This window comes from Heterocephalus glaber, unplaced genomic scaffold, assembly GCF_053883595.1.
Source record: "Heterocephalus glaber isolate CG9 unplaced genomic scaffold, H.glaber_assembly_v1.0 deba00001463, whole genome shotgun sequence".
Taxonomy (NCBI): Eukaryota; Metazoa; Chordata; class Mammalia; order Rodentia; family Bathyergidae; genus Heterocephalus; species Heterocephalus glaber.
In genome coordinates this window covers 1,606-20,575 of record NW_028258310.1, presented here as the reverse complement: position 1 = coordinate 20,575, position 18,970 = coordinate 1,606, and the positions used below count along the sequence as shown (strand labels likewise).

Below are 18,970 nucleotides of genomic sequence, written 5' to 3'. Positions count from 1 at the left end.
TCTCAATAAAGCAGCAGTATCTGACTCGTCCCTTCTTGGCCTATTAAATAACATCTGATGTTATTCTCTCTTTCTCCTTGATATACTTTCATTATTCCACTGAGAGTACCCAGACTCTTGGTTATTCTTAGTGACTGTTTTTTTCTCTTAGTGACTTTTGCTAGTTCTTCTAACTTAAGAATGGATTAGGACTCTGCTGTTGGTACTCTTCAGTATTATTCATTACCATGTTAGTGATTTTATCCAGTCTCATGACTTTATATATCATGTATTTATGAACTACCAAACATCTCTCTCTCTCCTCTGAACTCCAGACTTAGTATCTCCAGCTATCTATTTTATATCATCCTTCCTAAACCTTTCTGCTCTGCTTTATTTTTTCCATAGCATATCATTTCTATATGATTAATATTGATCATGTTGATTTGTTATAAGAATGGAAAATGAAGTTATTTTTCCGTGTTAGATATTATAAGTTGCTACAATGAGTATCTCAGCTATCTCAATATTCAGATAGCATAAAGGAGACCTGACAATAAATACTGCTGCTATTCAGGAATTATGGCAGAAACAATTTTTAATAAACATGTCATTAATTCCCCCACAGCTAATCTTTATGTTCATCTGTACCGAGATTTGAATCCTAATACTATCACACTTAATAGACTTTTATATAGGGAAATTAGTAAGATAATATAAAAACTTTGTTATTTCTTGGTTCTATAGATAACTTCCTTTATACCCTTTTTAAAGATTTGAAAACTAAGAACCAAACAAAATAAAACAACATTCATTTAAGTACATATTCTGCTCTATAATTTGTGAAGTTTCACTTACCTTTTAAGACTCAGCTTCCTGCTACAGGAAGCCTTGCTTGGATCCTGAACCAGTGCTACATGCCCTTCATTTTTTAAAACACTTTACTGAAGGTCTATGTTCATGTATCCATTTCTCTCTTTAGATTACAAACTTCCCAAGGGCCGGTAGAATATTAATTTCTAATATTTCTGCATAAAGTAGCATGGATTATGGTACACACAAAGTATAGACCTAACATATTTCTGTTACAGTGAAGCAAAGTGATGTGGTCATGATTTAAGAGTGTATGGTCTTTTCTTGCAAAGTAAAAGAGTAAATAATATCAACTAAAAGTTTATTTATTAAAGTATATACTAAGTAAAGCCTGGAAACAGCCCAAGTGCCCATCAACTGGACACTGGATAAAGAAGATGTGGTTTTTTAATAAAATGGAGTACTACTCAGCCATAAAGAATGACAAACTAGAGACATTTATAGCTTAATGGATCCACATTGAGGCCATACTCTTAAGTGAAATACACAGGACACACATGTGTAAATACCGAATAATTTCTCTGGTGTGAGAAACTGAAAGTGTAAATAAGGATTAAAATGATTAAAATCAATAATTGATAATTAGAAATAGGAAGAAAAGGTCCAAAGCGGTAGAGGAAGTGGGAGGGGACGGGGAAAGGAAAGAAGGGAAAGGAAAAATTATAAGAAAAGGAAAAAATGGAAACAAAGTCTTTGTAAATAGGGAAGGGTGGAGGGGGTGAAGAGAGGGCAGGGAATGGGGAAAAAACTAAGAACCAAGATACATCAGGTACAGGTACAAACACCCAATGATAAATGTAAATGTAGTGTACACCTAAAATGTACCAATAAAAGAATTGAAGGAAAAAAACAAAGTATATACTACTTACCAAATATCTCCGTTTCTGGCCTAAAGTTACAATGCAACCTGGACAGTGATGACAGATTGTTTCATACAGTAGATCCCCAAAAGATCTCCTTTCTGGACCTGAATACTTTATTACTGATTACTGGTTTATTACAGGTTACTGAATATTTTATTATAACTCTCCACAATGGCACTGAAGACAATGGCCATCTTATTATTTCATCTATGCCATTTAAATAGAGTAAGATGACAGAAATTCAAATTCTTAAGAAGTTTATCCAGAGTGCTATGCTAGAAACACCGATATTACATACTTTGTTTAGTCTCCATAAAAACAAAATCAAATAGGAATTATTTTTAGTTTTAAGATGAAGAAATAGATTCTAGGGGACACAATTAATGATACAAAAGGAGTATCAGTACAGATGTTCAAAATTTCAGGAAATGTGAAACAAGTGGCTTTACTCTTTGCTTTTATAATGACATCCTTCTACATCTTGAAAGTCAACATTGTTGATTTTACTTCAGTAAAATTGATATTTGAAATTCAAAATTTAAACATGAAATAAAGATAAGCTAATAGCAAAATTTCAAGCATTATTATTATATGGAAGACAAGAAAAAGAAACTAAAATATTCACAAACAACTTTAGAGGGAGATTTATCTGTATTTTGATTAAAAGGTATTTTGCTATAAACCCTTTAAAAATCTATAGATGTAAACATTAATATTTGCAACACGTTGTTTTCTATGTGCAGAACACAAGCCACTTTATAGTAAGACAACTAAAACAGAGTTTAATTTTTGAAATGGCATGCAAGTAACCCAAGGAAGATGAATTAATAATAGACTATTAAAAACTAACTACCAAAGCACCGTATAGATGAGGTAAGCAGGGTAATTTCTTCTTAGTACAGTAGCTCTCAAAGGTGAGAACAATGCAAAGATGTCCAATTTACCAGAGAAGTTTTTTTACATTCCACAAACTCCTTACCATTATGTTATACACCCCCTGGCATAAATCCTCAAGCATGTACCCCCATATTCCCTAACAAACTCACTGTTCTAGAGACTGGCAAAAACTGTGACAATGATTCACTCTGGTTTTATGTGAAGTGGTAGTAAATGTTGCCTTGTTATTACACAAAACTATAGAAACTTAAAAACAAGAATACAGTAAGTGGTGTAAGGGATAATGTTGACTATAGTATGTAGACAGAAATGAGGAGCAGAGAGAAAGCTGGTGAAGACAGAGAGGTAAATAGTGAGAAAGCCTTCAAGACTCATGAAAAATTAGCTCAATCTGTATTTTTTTTTTTTTTTTGGTACCAGGGATCGAACTCGGGTCCTTGCACTTGCAAGGCAGGCGGCAGAACCACTGAGATAAATCCCTGGCCCTAGACTCAATCTGGCATGCAAAAGGAAGCTAATTTAAGTTCTTGAATAGGACAGTGATATACTAAAACAAAGTAAGTTTACTACTAGGAAATTATATTGGTGTCAGGATTTTGCTGGCAGCCAGTAAAAAAAATTACTAAATGTCTACAAATACTACTGTCTCACTTTACTTCCAAGTTGAATTTCATGTAAAAAGTTGAATCTTCACATACTAAAAACTAAACTGAACATATTTTCAACAATATTATCATTGATTTAAAAAATAATTACTATTTCATTGGGGAAAAATTATGTAAATATTAATACAATTCAATAGTCCAAGATCTGCATTTTATTTTAAAAAATAATATGAAAACAAACAGCAAATTACTTAATAAAAATAAGTTCTGAAATTTTGAAAACATATAACCCTATCTCTTAGAGTAGAAAGTTTTTTAAAAAATGAGGCAAAATAGTTTGTTTAACCCAAGCAATTATAAACATGATCACATTTTTATGCCAAATCAAAACATCTAAACTGCTCTTAGTACAGAAAATTACTCATCTCTATGGTCATATTCAAAGAGGTGGGCAGAGAAAATGAGATCCAATCATTACTTTAGTTTGAAGATTCTACATAGAACACACAGATATTTTTCATTCTGGAGATTCCATTCTCACAAAATGGCTGGCTGGCCTTGGGGGAAGAGTTAATTGCTTTTGAACTGCAATCTCAACACTAGTTTTAAAAGGACAGTTCTGTGACAAACTCTATAAAGAGAAAATAAAATCTTTAAAACAACTTTATTTTCATGAGTCTTCTTAGGATAACACATTAAAAATAAGAATTAATAGGGATACAAACCATGTAGCTATGAAATCAAAATATATGGTGAATGTTTAAAAAATTACTATGGTAAAAGATATATTGCTACTAATCTCCTTCAAAATACTGTCCACTATGCCTTCAGGTTTATTGTTCTAGAAAACATCTGATTATTTAAAATTCTTTGTTGTGTCCACATTTTCTAAAAGTCTTTAAAATGTAATCTCATCTAGTGTTTTAGCCACTACTTAAACCCTTTATTTCTCCATTCATTCTGTACTACAGCTATGATATTTTTCAATATGTATGCCTTAGGCTACATTAGTATACAAAGCATCAAGATAGAAAAAAGAAAGGGAAATATATTTTTAAAAGAAGAAAAATTTTGTTCAGTGTGTTACAATATTCAATATGCTTTAATACTCAGCAGTATTTTCAAATCATGTCATATACTTATAGGTCTAGATCTGTATGCTTTATTTATGGTGTATTCTATTTACCGAGAATGCCTTTTCCTAAACAGTTAATAATTATTCTTAAAGTTCTAACTTAGTGCCCTGACTCTGAGAAATCTTCCTAAAATCATGTAAGAAATTAGACTCAATTAACTGACCCTTTCTCTAGGTTCCAACAACTCTATTCTCTCTCATTTGTATTTAAATTTTCATTTATGTTTACAAATTTTTATGACTAAGAAGATCTATGACCATTAATAATCTGTGATGCTTGGATTGGGATGAATAGAATATAATAAAAACTTCCAACTTCTACTTCAACATACTGTCAACAGAAATCAGTAATTAAAAAAATGAGCATTTCACTCCTCACTCTACCCATACTTAAAACTGATACACCATGTAGAGTTTGGTTATCCTTCACAGAAGAAAGAGAATAAAAAAGAATATACAATTTAATTAGAAATTGCTAAGAAGTATAATTAATGAGAACAATTATTTCCCTTGGAATTATAGTATTTTTATTTCACAATTTAATGACAAGTAGAGAAATGGAATATTTTTCAAACAAGAAAAAAATGGAACACTATTCAATTTGTTATCACAAACTATCAATTCTTTGACATGTTAATACACTGACATTTCTAACATACAGAGAACACAAAAGTACAGTTTCCATTACAATAAAAATCTAACAATGTAAGATGTGTTCAAGTTAGTGCTAATGGTTGAAATAAAAATATTAACAAAAAAGTTCATGTGACATTGCTTTCTTACTTCCTGCTCCTAAACCTTCTTTATATACTCAGTAGCCCTTAAAGTAGGTTTATTTAGAAGAAGCAATTCCAGAATCAGTTATTTATTCAAAAACTATGGTATACTATGACTCAGTAAATGATAGCAGCATTTTCATCACTTTTGCCCACAGGTCCTGCAGCTCTTTGTTTTCAAATAGGAGTAGGTAGGTTCAAAAGCAAAGCATGGATAGCACTTACATTAAAAGTGAAACACAGCTAAGCATTTGAGATACGTGACCTATTCAAAACACTGACTTCAAGCTGCAGAAGCCACAAGGCAGGAAGCAAACTGGGATTTCAGTGTGATGACCTGTTTTTAAATTTTGTTGAAAGGGAGTGAGGAGATCAGTATATACTGATCTTCTAAAACACCACTAAAATTTACTGTTTATTCATTTAAAGGTCACAAGTAGAGTACAGAGAGCTATTAAGCTAAGGTATCTTGCTCCACTTTTACAAACATTGAATTAGAAGTTATATGGCCTTAGGGCACTGGCTAAGGGGATCTTAAAATGAAGAGCCCTTTTATTCTTCTGTGCCTGATACTTAACATTAAAAATAACAAAAGCCAAAACTGTTTGGTCACAGGCTCTTAGTAACAGTTCAGTAGTATTCCATTTATGTCTAGAGATTAAGAACCTCAACACTGTAAGCATACCAACATAAGTCACTGAGCCAGCTAGCCAGGGGACAGCTACTGTGTACCAAACAAACTACTAGGTGGTGGAAAAATGAATTGAATAAAACAACCTATTATCTTAGACGTTCTAAGTAACAGAAATGGCATAAAAGTAGTCTTATACAATAACAGAGTTATAACAGGCTGCATAGAAGAGGTGGTGAATTATCCTGGGACAGAGTGGTAGTGCCAGGGAAAATGTCCTACTGGCAATAACATAAGTAGATGTTGAAGGAAGGTGAGTCTTAATTATGAGGAAGAAATGTGCTAAGTTTAAAAGTTCTGATAGAAAGATGGCATGAAACAGACTGCTATGGGTTCAGTATAGCTGAATAAAAAGTACAAGGTAGGTGGGGTATATAGGGGCAGTAGAGAGATAGCTAGAGCCAAGATAACAAAACGTCTTGCATGCCAGGTAGAAGAGAATCCCAATCACATGTGCATTTTGGGAGGGCCACTGGATTTTAGTGCAGAACATGATTTGAAGGGGTGAGATCAGGGACAGCAAGTCCATGTAAGAAATAATAAGAACCTGAAGATACATTCTGTAGCACATATTTTTAAAATTAGAAATCCTCAGTCAATAGTTTTAATGTATGTTGATCAATCTCTGTCTGGAAAGAGTGTAGCACTTTTAATGACCAATGACAGTGAATCAGACTTCCAAATTACCCATGACATAATTGATCAATTTTAAAAGTGTACACTAGAAAAGATATTACCAGTAACTACAGTAAGAGAAAAGTAAGCCAAGGAAGAAAAAAATAAAAGTAAGAGAAAATGTGATGAGATGAGGAGAAAGAAATGAAAAAAGTTAAATATTCATGTAGGTGAAGCCATTCTCATTTGGATAGGGACCAAAAAACTTTTTTTGGAGAAATGTGTATTTGTCTTGTTCTCAGTGATAATATTGTCCAGAGTGAAAAGTATTTATTGAAGATCTTCAAAGTTACCAACAGGTTTCAATATTTACTTGGTTTCTACAATGCAGACAAGAAAAAAATAATCAATAAGTGCAGAATTATGAAAGGGACTTAGAGATAATAGCACTGATTGCTACAGATTCCGTAGCCAAAATAGGCTACAATGTGAGTATGCTGAAGGAGTATTGGGAATAAACATGAGGCAGAGAAACACTTAACTTATTCCCTATTTAGACCATAGTTTCCAGGTCCCTGACTCAGAGGAAGAAAATACAATTCTAAAACAATTTTGGACCCAAAACTTTAGTTAAAATACTTTTATAGATTAGAAACCGCATTTGGAGGGCAAGTGAAGAAAGGCATGCTTCACATGTTTAGGATACATGATTAAGAATAAAAACCATTTTGTTGTATTAGTACAGTTCTGTAAACCAGCCTGTGCTGGAAGAAACTTCAACTTGACAAATTTATCATTAACCAACATCTAGTGAGTTTGTATTTTGAATAAAATAATACTGTTTATTTTGAAAACAATACCTAGCTCACCACTTCATTCTCTTTTTTTTTTTTTTTTTTTTTGAGGTCTCCCCTTATAGTTCAGGCTGGGCCTGAACTCACTATGTAGCCCAGGCACTCACCATTTCATTCTTGAAATAGTTTCTTCACTTGGCTTCCTACCCTCACGGGTTCTTTCTCTTTCATTGGCTGCACTTTATTAATCTTTTACATAAAACTTCAACTCCCTAAAATTTAAACATTAGACTGTTAATCTCTCAACTAAGAGACTAACAGAAAACTTGATTAAGTGGTCTTCCTCAATCCTGAAAACATTCATAAGACCAGGCCCTACTACCAAAAGCTCTAATCTGAAAGAATTGGACTAAATAAAAGCAAACAGATTCTGATGAGAAGTCCAAACTTATATGGCATGAAACAGACAGAAAATTATACAAGTAGTCACCAACTTTTCAGAGCTTCATCTAAGGTGGTGTAATCTTCATAACTCAGGAAAATGGTAGAGGTGGCTTTGGAAAAATGAAGCCAGGATACCTTATCACCTCAGAGAACAAGGTTACCCAGAAAGGAGAGAGAAGGGACCTAACCCACTCACACAGAGACAGATGTTAAGCAGTTTGACAAAAGACAAAAGATCTAAACAGACTGGTGCTACTGACCAAGAAACATAGTTTGAATTTAAAGGCTAGCCAAGAAAATGAACTGCTAAAATCACCGTTTAGGGAGGAATATAATGAAATCCAATCGGTACAACTTAAATCTTCCTAATGCCAGACTACAGTGCAAATTTATCCAGTATATCAAGAATAAAAGATATTTTTCTTCTCCAAAGACAAAAATGGCTATTATAACTTTCCTTAATGATATTTAACAAGAAAAATCCTCTCAATGAATAAAAATCTTAGAGAAACAGATAATCCCCACAGAGAAATAGAAACAATAAAATGTTTTAATGGATTCAACTATATCATCTATCACTGGGTTTTGAGAGACTAAAGAATATTCATATAGTTTCAGTAGTATTTGACAGATTACTTAATAACTGGAAACAGGACAAAGTAACTTGTAGATGCAGAAATCTCACAGACAACATTTAAACCACATGACCAAGTCAGAGGTGCAAATAAAAAGAACAAACATGGATAGGATACAATGTATTTTTTATTTTTAGACTGTAATATTCTCATTTTTCTATTGGTTCAAAATACTTTCCAAAAATTTAGAGGGAAAAGTATAAATATTTATATGCTTACAAGTGGTTCTCTTTGTAGATAAGCTAATTCCCTTTGTTAGGAGTAAAATCCTTATTTGAACAATGATCTTAGTATCATGCCCTTGATAAGGATGCTTATGATAAACCCCAAATCTGTGGGTATAATGACATAGTAGAAGGTATCATGTAAGCTATACAATATTAGGGAAGGGAATGAAGACATTTCAAAATTTAAATACTTCCTGCTATGAGGTAATAATCAATCTTACTTACTTTGGAGACTCTAGGCCAGAGAATGTGGAAAGGAAAACTAGAATCAGAGTGCCAGATGTCCCACTGCTTTATCTGTGCCTTCTGCTTACTTATACATCCTTAAATCTATTAGCCTAAATCTATTGCATCTCTCAGATGCAATCCTGATTTGGTAATATGATATTTTGTAATGATTCACAAATAAAAGATAAAACTGTCAAAATAATTATAGTGCAAGATTAATACTACTTTTAATTTGATTACTTTAGCAGTATAAGTGAACTAAATGTTAATTTGACACATACTAAACATAATATACGATGTAATAATGCATTTTTATCCTACACAACAATTTAAGTACTCATAGAAAAAACTCAATAATTTGTTTAATTAGCCTACATAACTCAAAATATCAAAAATTCTAAATATGTATATAATAAACCTCCAACCTAATGTGGGTATGCAACCTACAACATCTCTGAAAACGTCCTTTGAAATAGGATTCTGCCTACTTTACAGTATTGTGTTGAGGTTCAAATGATATGATAGTTACTACACTATTATGATGTATCATTTTATTTGATTTTTACATAAAATCTCTACAGATCATATCAATATTGTTTTTCCTATTTATGATACACTAATAACAACTCCTTTGAAACAAAATGAGATAGGGTGACCTGAAAAGCTGATATGTATTCAAAAGATGGTTTCAATAATCGACGTGGCATATAAAAGTAAACGAAGAAAACAGAAAGTTTTAAAATAAGTAAACTAGCAGGGAAAAGTTGCACAGAAGAATATGTGAGTCCAGATCACAGTCCTCAGCACAAGGAGAAGTAATGACGGGGATGGAGGACACAGACATAGGTAACTGTGTATGCCTGGCTGGGAGGAATTACAGGGTTTGGATCACGGTGCAGAGCTCTGGGTCTTGCTTTTTATTTATTTATTTTTCCTAGAGGGTACCATGTTATAAAACTCATCCACTCTTTGGGAGTGGTTCTAGGTATTTTTCAGTAAGTCTGCATTTTACCAACGGAAAGGAGTGCTGTAAAGTAACATTGCAAGCTCTACAGTCAGTTCTGGAGTCCACTACTTAACAATTATTCAACCTTGGGCATGTTTCTAAGCTTCAGTTTCTCATTCTGTAAGACACAGATAATAATGATATCTACTGCATGAGATAGTGAACAGGAAATGCTCAATAAATGCTACTTTATTACCGAGGAGAGGATTTCTCGCACATTTTGAGTAATGTCAATGTATTCTTTAAATTACTATCTCCTTCCCCAGTTAAATAACTTAGAGATTTGTAAGACTTGATAACCTACTTCAACTCTTAAAGAAACTATTTCACTGGTATCAAAGTTAAAATTATAAATACTATTAGGAAAGGTATCAAAGAGTAGAGAGTCAAAGATTATATCCTATAAAATTAGAACCTATGATTCTATGGTATCATAAAGGTCAGGCTGTTTTTACCCCCTTCAACAGAAAAAAAAAAAACCAACCAAAAAGCACATACACACATTTCTAAAAATACCTTGGGTTTTCTTCATGAGGATGTCATCTTGAAATGAAATACCCTATTATCAGAGAAACCAATATAGGATAGTATATCATAAATAAGACTATAAAAATCTAGTGGTATATGAGCCAAGAAAAAAACTCCCCTAAAAAAATGAATAGACGTTTTCCTTCAAATTTAATTGAGACTGTGGATCTACTATTTAGTGACTATTTCTTTGATGCTCCCTTACATATGAAAAATACTTCCTTTACAAATGACCTTTCAATTAAGAAAAATGCTAAATGTATTTGTTTCTTTTAGAAAAGACCAATTCTGTTAAAGCACTATAAGTAAAAATGAAATTTGACATTCAAGGGAAGCACACACATAGTCTTTCTAGTACTCTTTTTGTTCTGTTTTTAATATGTTAAATTTAACCTAGTGTCTGAAAGGTATTTTAAATAAGCTGAAGTCAGACTGACTAACCCAGACATACTGAACCCCTGCCACAAATTCAAGGAATACACATACTATACATTTTATGAATTAAAGAAATATAAAGGCCATGTATTTTGGCTTTCTACAAAGCAACAATTCCACAGTGGTTTTTTATAGTAACAGAGAAAAAAAGAATGAAAAACAAACTATGATAGTTACATAGCAACCTTTATCACTAGGCCTGATTTCTCTCAGATAATGAGGTTTAAGAATAACAGAAAACAAGACTTACAGTTAGAACAGACAGAAAAACTAAAATAAACTAAATAAAATTATTAGGAGTTACAAAATAGAACTATTCCAAAGATTATTTGTTGTCAACTCTTCATACACTGTATATAAGAACCTCCCCCTCATATATATATATATATAGAGAGAGAGAGAGAGAGAGAGAGAGTAGTTTTTCCATATAAAACAAAATCAGCAATTATATAGAACCCCAAAGCCTATGAATAATTTAGGACCATAAAAATTACTATTCAGAAAAAAATTTAGGTATGTGGTGTAATTTAGTAAAGACTTTGGTTAAGAGAAAGTAAATGAAAAAGATAAATCATAAGTTCCTATTTTAGTGCTATCTTCAAAGTAAAAATCTCTAAAGATTTTTTTCTTCTCATAAGTGTATCTGACACACAAAAACACAGGGTATTATTTGTTAATTTTTTCTGAAAAACTGGATAAAAAGAAATTATAAATTATAAAAATAGATCAAATGGATTTCATGAATTTTGCAGTACTATGGGGAATGCTAATTCAAAAAATTGACACACCTCATACATAAGACTCATGTCCAATGCCTGTGTTCAGATTAACTGGGACAAGACTATCATTCAACACTTTACCCTTTTTTTAAAAGGAAGACAGGGTGAAGAGCTTTCATAATCTCCCTCAATTAAAATACTGTTAAGAGAATTCTCTTTCTCTTTTATCTAACTCAACACATGGAAGATACACCAAATTATAAAAGTCAAACATACAAGCAAAATTACCCTACAATTAAGATAATCGCTGGTAGCAAATGTTGTTTTTAAATTCTACAATAAAACCATCTCCCAGACATATAATGGTATGTCATTTGGTAAATGAAAGTTTCCATAAAGCAAGAGGAGTGAGACCTAAAAATTAAACTAGTGAAAAGTCTGGATGAAAAAAACGAAACTATGATCATGTTGGTCCAACACTAATTTTATTTTAAGTTACTACAGCACTGAATAAAATGCTGACACTACCCCATAAAAATTTATTGAGTTGGCAATAGACAAAGCATGATGTCAGCCACCAAAATCACCATCCACATTCCCAAATAACATGAACACTTTAATTCTTGAACTTCATTCAGGTTACATCTCTAACGTTACAGTAAAAATAAAATCCTTGGGCATGAGGCATTATTGAACATAGATGAGTTTTGTTTGGCAGTTTTGACTCAAATTAGTCTAATACTTTAACAAATCCAGTAAAAAAATGGGAAAACACAAGTTTCAACATATTACAATTTTCTTAACATGCCACGTTGTTCACAGACTCATATAAATAAGACTTATCTCATAAATATTCATATAGGTAATACCATGCATACACAAAATGGAGTTTGACAGGAGTGACAGAAACACACATACATGCGCATTGGCACACAAATCCTTACCTTCATGGCATGGATTTCTTCAAGCAATCGTTGCGCCCGTCTTTGGTTTTTTAACAGTGCATCTTCAGAACCTCTGCAAAAAAAATAATATATAACCAAGTGAAGCATTAATTTTAGTTAAATCATAATGAAAAGCTTTTAGCCTATTATACTTCCCCTTCTTTCCCCACCTTAATACAAACCTCAATTTCATAAATAAACCCAAGTGCTTGAAACTAGTAAATAAGCACTGTCTTGGTATTATATCAGTGATTGATTGTTTGCCTTCTCCAGGCCCTTAACAGTAAGGTTAGTAACACTTTTTAATCACTCAATTAATCAATTGTATTACACTGTATTTAATGTAATCTATGCTTCAAAAACTATAATTAAGGATTAGATATGTTTATTAAACGAAAACTTGTTCTCTAGAATTAGTGTTAAATATCTGATTAGAGAGAGGAGCGATTTCTGGAATATTTATTAGAAAAGAAAATTAACCAGAAACAAAACACATTTAAGGCTTTGTAAATATTCAGGCTTAAACCACAAGAATTTTAAGTCCTTTTTTACTGACACCGTTAATACTGAAACATAAAATACTTTAAAAAAAAATTTCATGGTACACAATAAACTGATTAAACATGCCACAGGATACCAAAGGTTTCAAATTTCAAATAGTAATTCAAGAAAAAATAATATAAAATCTTCACAACTGACTTAAGATATTACTTGACTTAAAATTGTTATTGCCATCTTAACGTATTCTGAAAAAACTAAATGCAGGATTAAAAAAAAATAGAAGAATTCACTATGTCTTAGGCAAAGACAGTCCAAACCATATAAGGACATGCTGACACAGCACATTCTATATCACTCACATCATCTCTATGTATAAAACAAAGTACTGAACAAGACAGTCAATTATTTCTCCACATCCCACCCTCAAATTTTGAATATTTTAAGTAAGAACATTTCTTGACATTTTATTAGTCATAGGATGATTACTTAAAGCGACTGACTTTTTTGACTTCAGCCTGCCAACACTCCTGACAAGTTTTCTGATGACCAAAACTCGTATTCTCTTCACTTCTTTTCTCATCTTCACAACCTTTAGGAAAGAAACCCAAAATTAAAGATACAACTCAGAACAAATACAATTAATTCTGAGTTTTGATATATACTTGGTTTACTACTTTCACCAAATTTTTATCTACCACATTCCTAGTTTGAGGAAATCAAAGTTCTTCTATAAACAGTGAAGGAATAAATCAACAGTCTAAAAATGTGTCTGAGGGCTCAAAAGAAACAAGTTTTTTAAAACAGTCCTGACAAAAAGTCATGACATTCTTAATAATTAATATTTTAGTATTTTATACTTATATTTTGTTGAGCTTGGAACATAACTATAAATTGCCTGAGATCACATATGATGATAGGAATTATTAAATGAACACAGGAATTAACAAAAGGAAATGGATAAAAGTGATTTCATTTTATTTACTTATAAAGCACTCCTTGCTCATTGTTAGTAATAAATTATTTTAAGCATAATTTTAAAAGAAACTCCACAAACACAAATGCTTATTATGTATGTGTGAGCACATGCCTACACACACATATAACCTTTGTATCATCCCATTAGGGAACAATGTTACACTCTTAAGAACGAAAAAACTGAAGGACAGGTCAAGACATGGAACAATTCTAACCATAAAGAGTTACATACTATAATGGTCTGGTATTCAGTATGACATGTTATTACGGAGTTAATGTTTTATCTATCATAGTTAGGAGTGAGACGTCTCATAATTCCACTTGGAATGTTCTTCTCCCCCTTTTGTATTTTAAGAACTACATAAAATTGAGGTGCAATATAATTTTTCCTGTGAAATCATCAATGTTTCTTCACTTAGAAATAGTCATTCCATCCCTGGAATCCTCACTATACTTTGTAGGTTCTATTTTTAAGCATCTATCTCATCATACAAATTGTTCATGGGTTTGTCTTTCTCTAGACTGTGAGCTCCTAGAGTTGTCACAAGCCTTGTGACACAGTATTTAAACCCTGCAAGAGTTCTTGGTACACACAATCCCTCAAATTCTTTTTGCCAAATAACAATCATAATTCTGTCTCTTCAGGGCTTCCAAATTTAGCCATATCACCTTCTCTAACTTTTCCATTAATGTTATCCCCATCCCTGGCCAACTCCCTTTTATTGAAGATACTATCAACCAACTTAAAATTTTTTCATCTTGTCTTCCCATCATTTTAGGTGGTTTAAATGTCCATTTGAATAATGTGCCCGATATTATATCCTTACTTTTTGACTTTTTCTTTTCTAATGACCTAAAAGTCATTACCTCAGTTACTCATTTCAAAGTCATCAAAGTATTCCATTTCTAAAACCATTAACACAAATGTTCTACAGTGTAAACACAATTTTTATTAGCTTGCTGTTCAACTCCACCCACGACAACCATCTTTGTCTTCACTGTAACCAACAGTCCGCTAACCCTAGTACTTAATATTCAACATAGTCCTCATTTTAATCTTCCTCCCTTTCTCCAGTTTAGGTACACGATCAACCTTTGCCAGTATCTTGGCCTGACCCTCTAGTTAATAAGACTCATTCACTTATGTCCAGCTATAAAATTTTAGTGAGTTAAAGGGCAGTCCTATGCCAATTCTTCTTTTCCACAATATACTTTTCTTTTTGGGGGGGGGGTGCTGGGGATTAAACTCAGGAGATTGCACTTGCAGGGCAGGCATGGTGCCACTGAGCTAAATCCCCGGCCCTACAATATACTTTTTAAACTTCAGTGACCTTATGTGTACATTTTGGTTTAATTTGCCACCTAAACAAACATGACTCAAAATATTTTATCTTTAACTCAGATCTCTCCATGTAACTCCAGACATAAATGTGAGAGTGGTTGCTTGATATTTCTTTTTGAGTATGCTCAAAATCACCTCAAAAAGAGAGTTTTTAGAGATAGGGAAGGAGAGCAATAGGAGGGAGAGGGTGTCAGGGATGGAAAATGATCAAGATATGTTAGATACACATATCAATTCCCTAAAACAAATGTAACCATTGTGGGTTGCAAACATTCACACACATACACACATGTAACAAAAAGAAAAGAAAATCATCACAAATTTACACTTGAACTCATGTTGTTTACTCTGGATCTTTCTGGCTTTTGTGTTTCATATTTCAGAGATGAGAACCCTATTAATTATAAAATTTGGGGTTATTACAAGTATTTTCCTTAAATCCCTCACAATGAATCTACCACTAAGTCTTGTTAATTTTATCTCCTGACTTTCAAATTGTACAATCTGACTTCTCAGCATTTTTAGCTTATACTGTCAACTGGTTTCTGCGTACCCATTCTTGCCCCTCCCAAATTATCCACAATGTAGTCAGACTAAAACTTTCTAACAGAGAGATATAATGTCACAGCTTTAACTCTCCTCAGTAGTTTTCCTTCTTTTAGGATGGCCTTGTTCTCATTTTGCTCATTTATTACAAAACCTTTACATTTACCCTTCCCTTGTGTAGGTAAGTTCTATCTTTCTTGGTTAGCTTAACATTTATTGATCCTGACTTTGGCTACACTGTCATTTTCTTTTTTCAGTTTTAACTTTTTTATTAGTACATATTTTCAATACATAATGATGATATTTTTCTTGGGGAGTAGGTACATGTACATCACACACTTTAATTCTCTTTTCATCTCCTCCCCTTCCCCTGGCCTCCATCTTTTGGTTTCCTACCTTTTTGCAAAAGATCTAGGTCTCTATCTCCTATTATCTTTTATTTTGTTTATTTATATTTTGAGTTTCTCATATAAGAGAAATCATGCAATACTTATGCTTGTCTCATTTATTTCACTTAACATTATGGATTCTAAGTGCATCCAGTTTCCTACAAATGACCTGTTTATTCTTTATAGCAAAATAGTCGTCCATTTTATAGAAATACATTTTCTTTATTCACTCATCTGTTGCAGACATACAGGCCACTCCCAAGATTTAGCTATTATGAACTGTGCTGCTATAAACATGGGTATGCATATATTACTTTGCTATGATGTCTTTAACTCTTTCAGGAAGACACCTAGAAGAATAGCTGCACTGAACAGAAATTCTAGTTTTAGTCAGGAAAGTGACTGCTAGCTTCTTTGAGAGGGTCAGAAATTCTTCATTATAAACACTTAAGAATACCTAGTCCTCTGGTACTTATCATGACTCTTAATATTTTTCTTTTAATCTTATTATATTTAACATGCCCTCCACAGGTTATAAATTCCATAAAAGTATCTGGTTTTACACAACACTGCATCTTAAAACTGAAAATGCAATGATGCATAAATATGTGCTCAAGGAATATTTGTTAAATACATAACCCAAAATGTAGTAATACTTACTTGTCAATTCACTGTTCCAAATCAAATGCATATTAAAAGAACACAGGGCCGGGGATTTAGCTCAGCCGTTTTGCCGCCTGCTGCGCAAGCGCAAGGACCCGAGTTCAATCCCCGGTACCAAAAGAACACAAATAATCAGGGTTTTCTTCCCATTAGATACATCAACATCTCTGGAATTTGTTTCAAAGTTAAATATATTTAGGAAAAAAATCATTAAGATGCATAAATGAAAAGTGTTTTAGATAAGGTTTAAGTGACAAAAATAACTATAATGGGCTTATAATACATTTATAAGTTAATTCATAGCATAAATGACTAAGTGATTGATTATGCATTAAAATAGGGTAATAAATGTTTCTAACTGCTGAACTTTGCAGGTACAACAGATTACAATATACCATTTCTAACTACTAACAACAAAACTGATAAATTGCACTAGGCATATTAAGTCCTTAAGTCCTTGGTTACATTCTAACTATGGAACAATTAGGCTCTAATTCCAAAAATTCAGTATGAGAAGTATTATGTTTGCCATTACTGCATAAGAGAATTCTAAAAGCAAAAAGAATGCTTCATAACTTAGTTTTATACAATACCAAAAAATGCTTTTCTAGTTTAATTTTGTCAGTATTTGTAAAGAAGCAGTAGAAAAATTTGAAAAGTTTAGTGTATAAAGAAGCATATTCACTTCACATAAAAATGGAAATAAACATTTTTTCTCACATTTGCTCCCTCCAAACAGCTTTTTTATTTTTTTATTTTTTGCAAAACTGATGACTAGTAACTTTAGTTAGAGTTTTAAATGTTGTGATTCATTTGTCACCCAGGAATTATGAAGTTGGTTGACAGACAACCCAAAGGTCAACAGACAGGTCCCAAACACCCAATATTACCAGGAAGCCAAGGCAGTGCATGAAATCAATACACTTTGGCAAATTTTCTAACCAAAAGCAATCAGAATTATCATTGCTAGGACTGTGGAAAGCGTACAATATCGTTTGGGAAGGAAAGAGAAATAAAATGAGCAAGGACAAAACAGGCATAATATCTGACAGAGAAGGAACAAAATGAAAGAAAAGTGGAAAGAGTTTGAAGACAGAAATTCACAGAAAAATTTTTATGTGATCATAATTAAGACCAATAAACTTAGTTGAGGGACTCCAAACAGGAAAGGAATGCATTTCATGAGATCAAAAGAGAAAGACTTAAAACTGTAACAGTTAAAACTATAACAGAGACTGTAGGTGCTGAGAGAAAGATGTCAACAGCCTACCCAGAGATAAGCCAGTAAATTCTGAATACAGTCAGGGAAACCTGGATCACTTCTTGGGTAAACAAAACCAAAAGCATGATCACAAATAAAGGGAAAACCGAAGACACCTACTGGAAAATGATCACGTGAGCAGATTTAAAAAGAGTCAACTCAGACACAGGAACGGAAATTACAAAGAACCAAAAGCTGGCAGTATCCAACTCAGACAAATTCCTAAGAAAGAGTTCTCCAGCTCCAAGACTTGAATAATCTAATCTTTCCCAAGAAAACTAAATTCTGTGGAACAATGTATCATAGCCCAAGAGTGAATCATGCACTAAACCTACTTTCAGAGGAGCTGATGATGATCAGTAGACAGGAAAATAATGTGTTTTACAATGCAAGTATAAGTTTATGTTAATGGGAATTTGCTTTTGAGAGAATGAGCTATTCTGAGTGACAATGACAGCAAGTTTCTGATATACAAAGCTGACAGCTGACTTTGAACCACACACAAAATTAAGTCCTTTGAATTGACTCTTGCCTGGTCAGCTGCTAGCCAGTCAATTAACAAATGCTGGCCATATAGTGACTTTGCTACATACCTGGGTTAACCTGTAACAAAAAATCATGGTCATCAGGAAAATCTGCGTATACATGTAACACTCAAAATACATTAGAACTTCGGATTATTCATTCACCTATAATAGTGATGGTGAAATTTTTAGAGCTTCCAACAACACAAATAGCCTGCTGCACCATGTGCCTCAGGTTCAGCACCATTGACCTGTGTAATCGGCAAATACAATAAAAAATATGACAACATATTCTGATCCTAAAGCTGTGAGGAAAAAGGCACTCTCAGTGCTTCTTTGCTGGTAGAAATGCAAATTGTATACTCTTTCAGGAGG

General features: G+C 32.7%; 1 protein-coding gene across 2 annotated transcripts in view; it reads right to left on the bottom strand.

Moving 5' to 3' along the window:
- Positions 1-13,613, bottom strand: part of Srfbp1 (serum response factor binding protein 1) — a 48,265-nt gene extending 34,652 nt beyond the window's left edge. Inside the window, exons 1-2 of one of the 2 annotated variants that reach the window (XM_087180501.1) lie at positions 13,396-13,613; positions 12,395-12,467 (exon numbers count right to left, since the gene is read on the bottom strand). In XM_087180501.1, coding sequence (XP_087036627.1) covers positions 12,395-12,467; positions 13,396-13,475 — 153 coding nt within the window. In that variant the 5' untranslated portion in view covers positions 13,476-13,613. The remainder of the gene's footprint in view (positions 1-12,394; positions 12,468-13,395) is intronic. The other variant, XM_087180502.1, reaches the window with a different exon arrangement.
- Between the last annotated feature and the right edge of the window lie 5,357 nt (positions 13,614-18,970).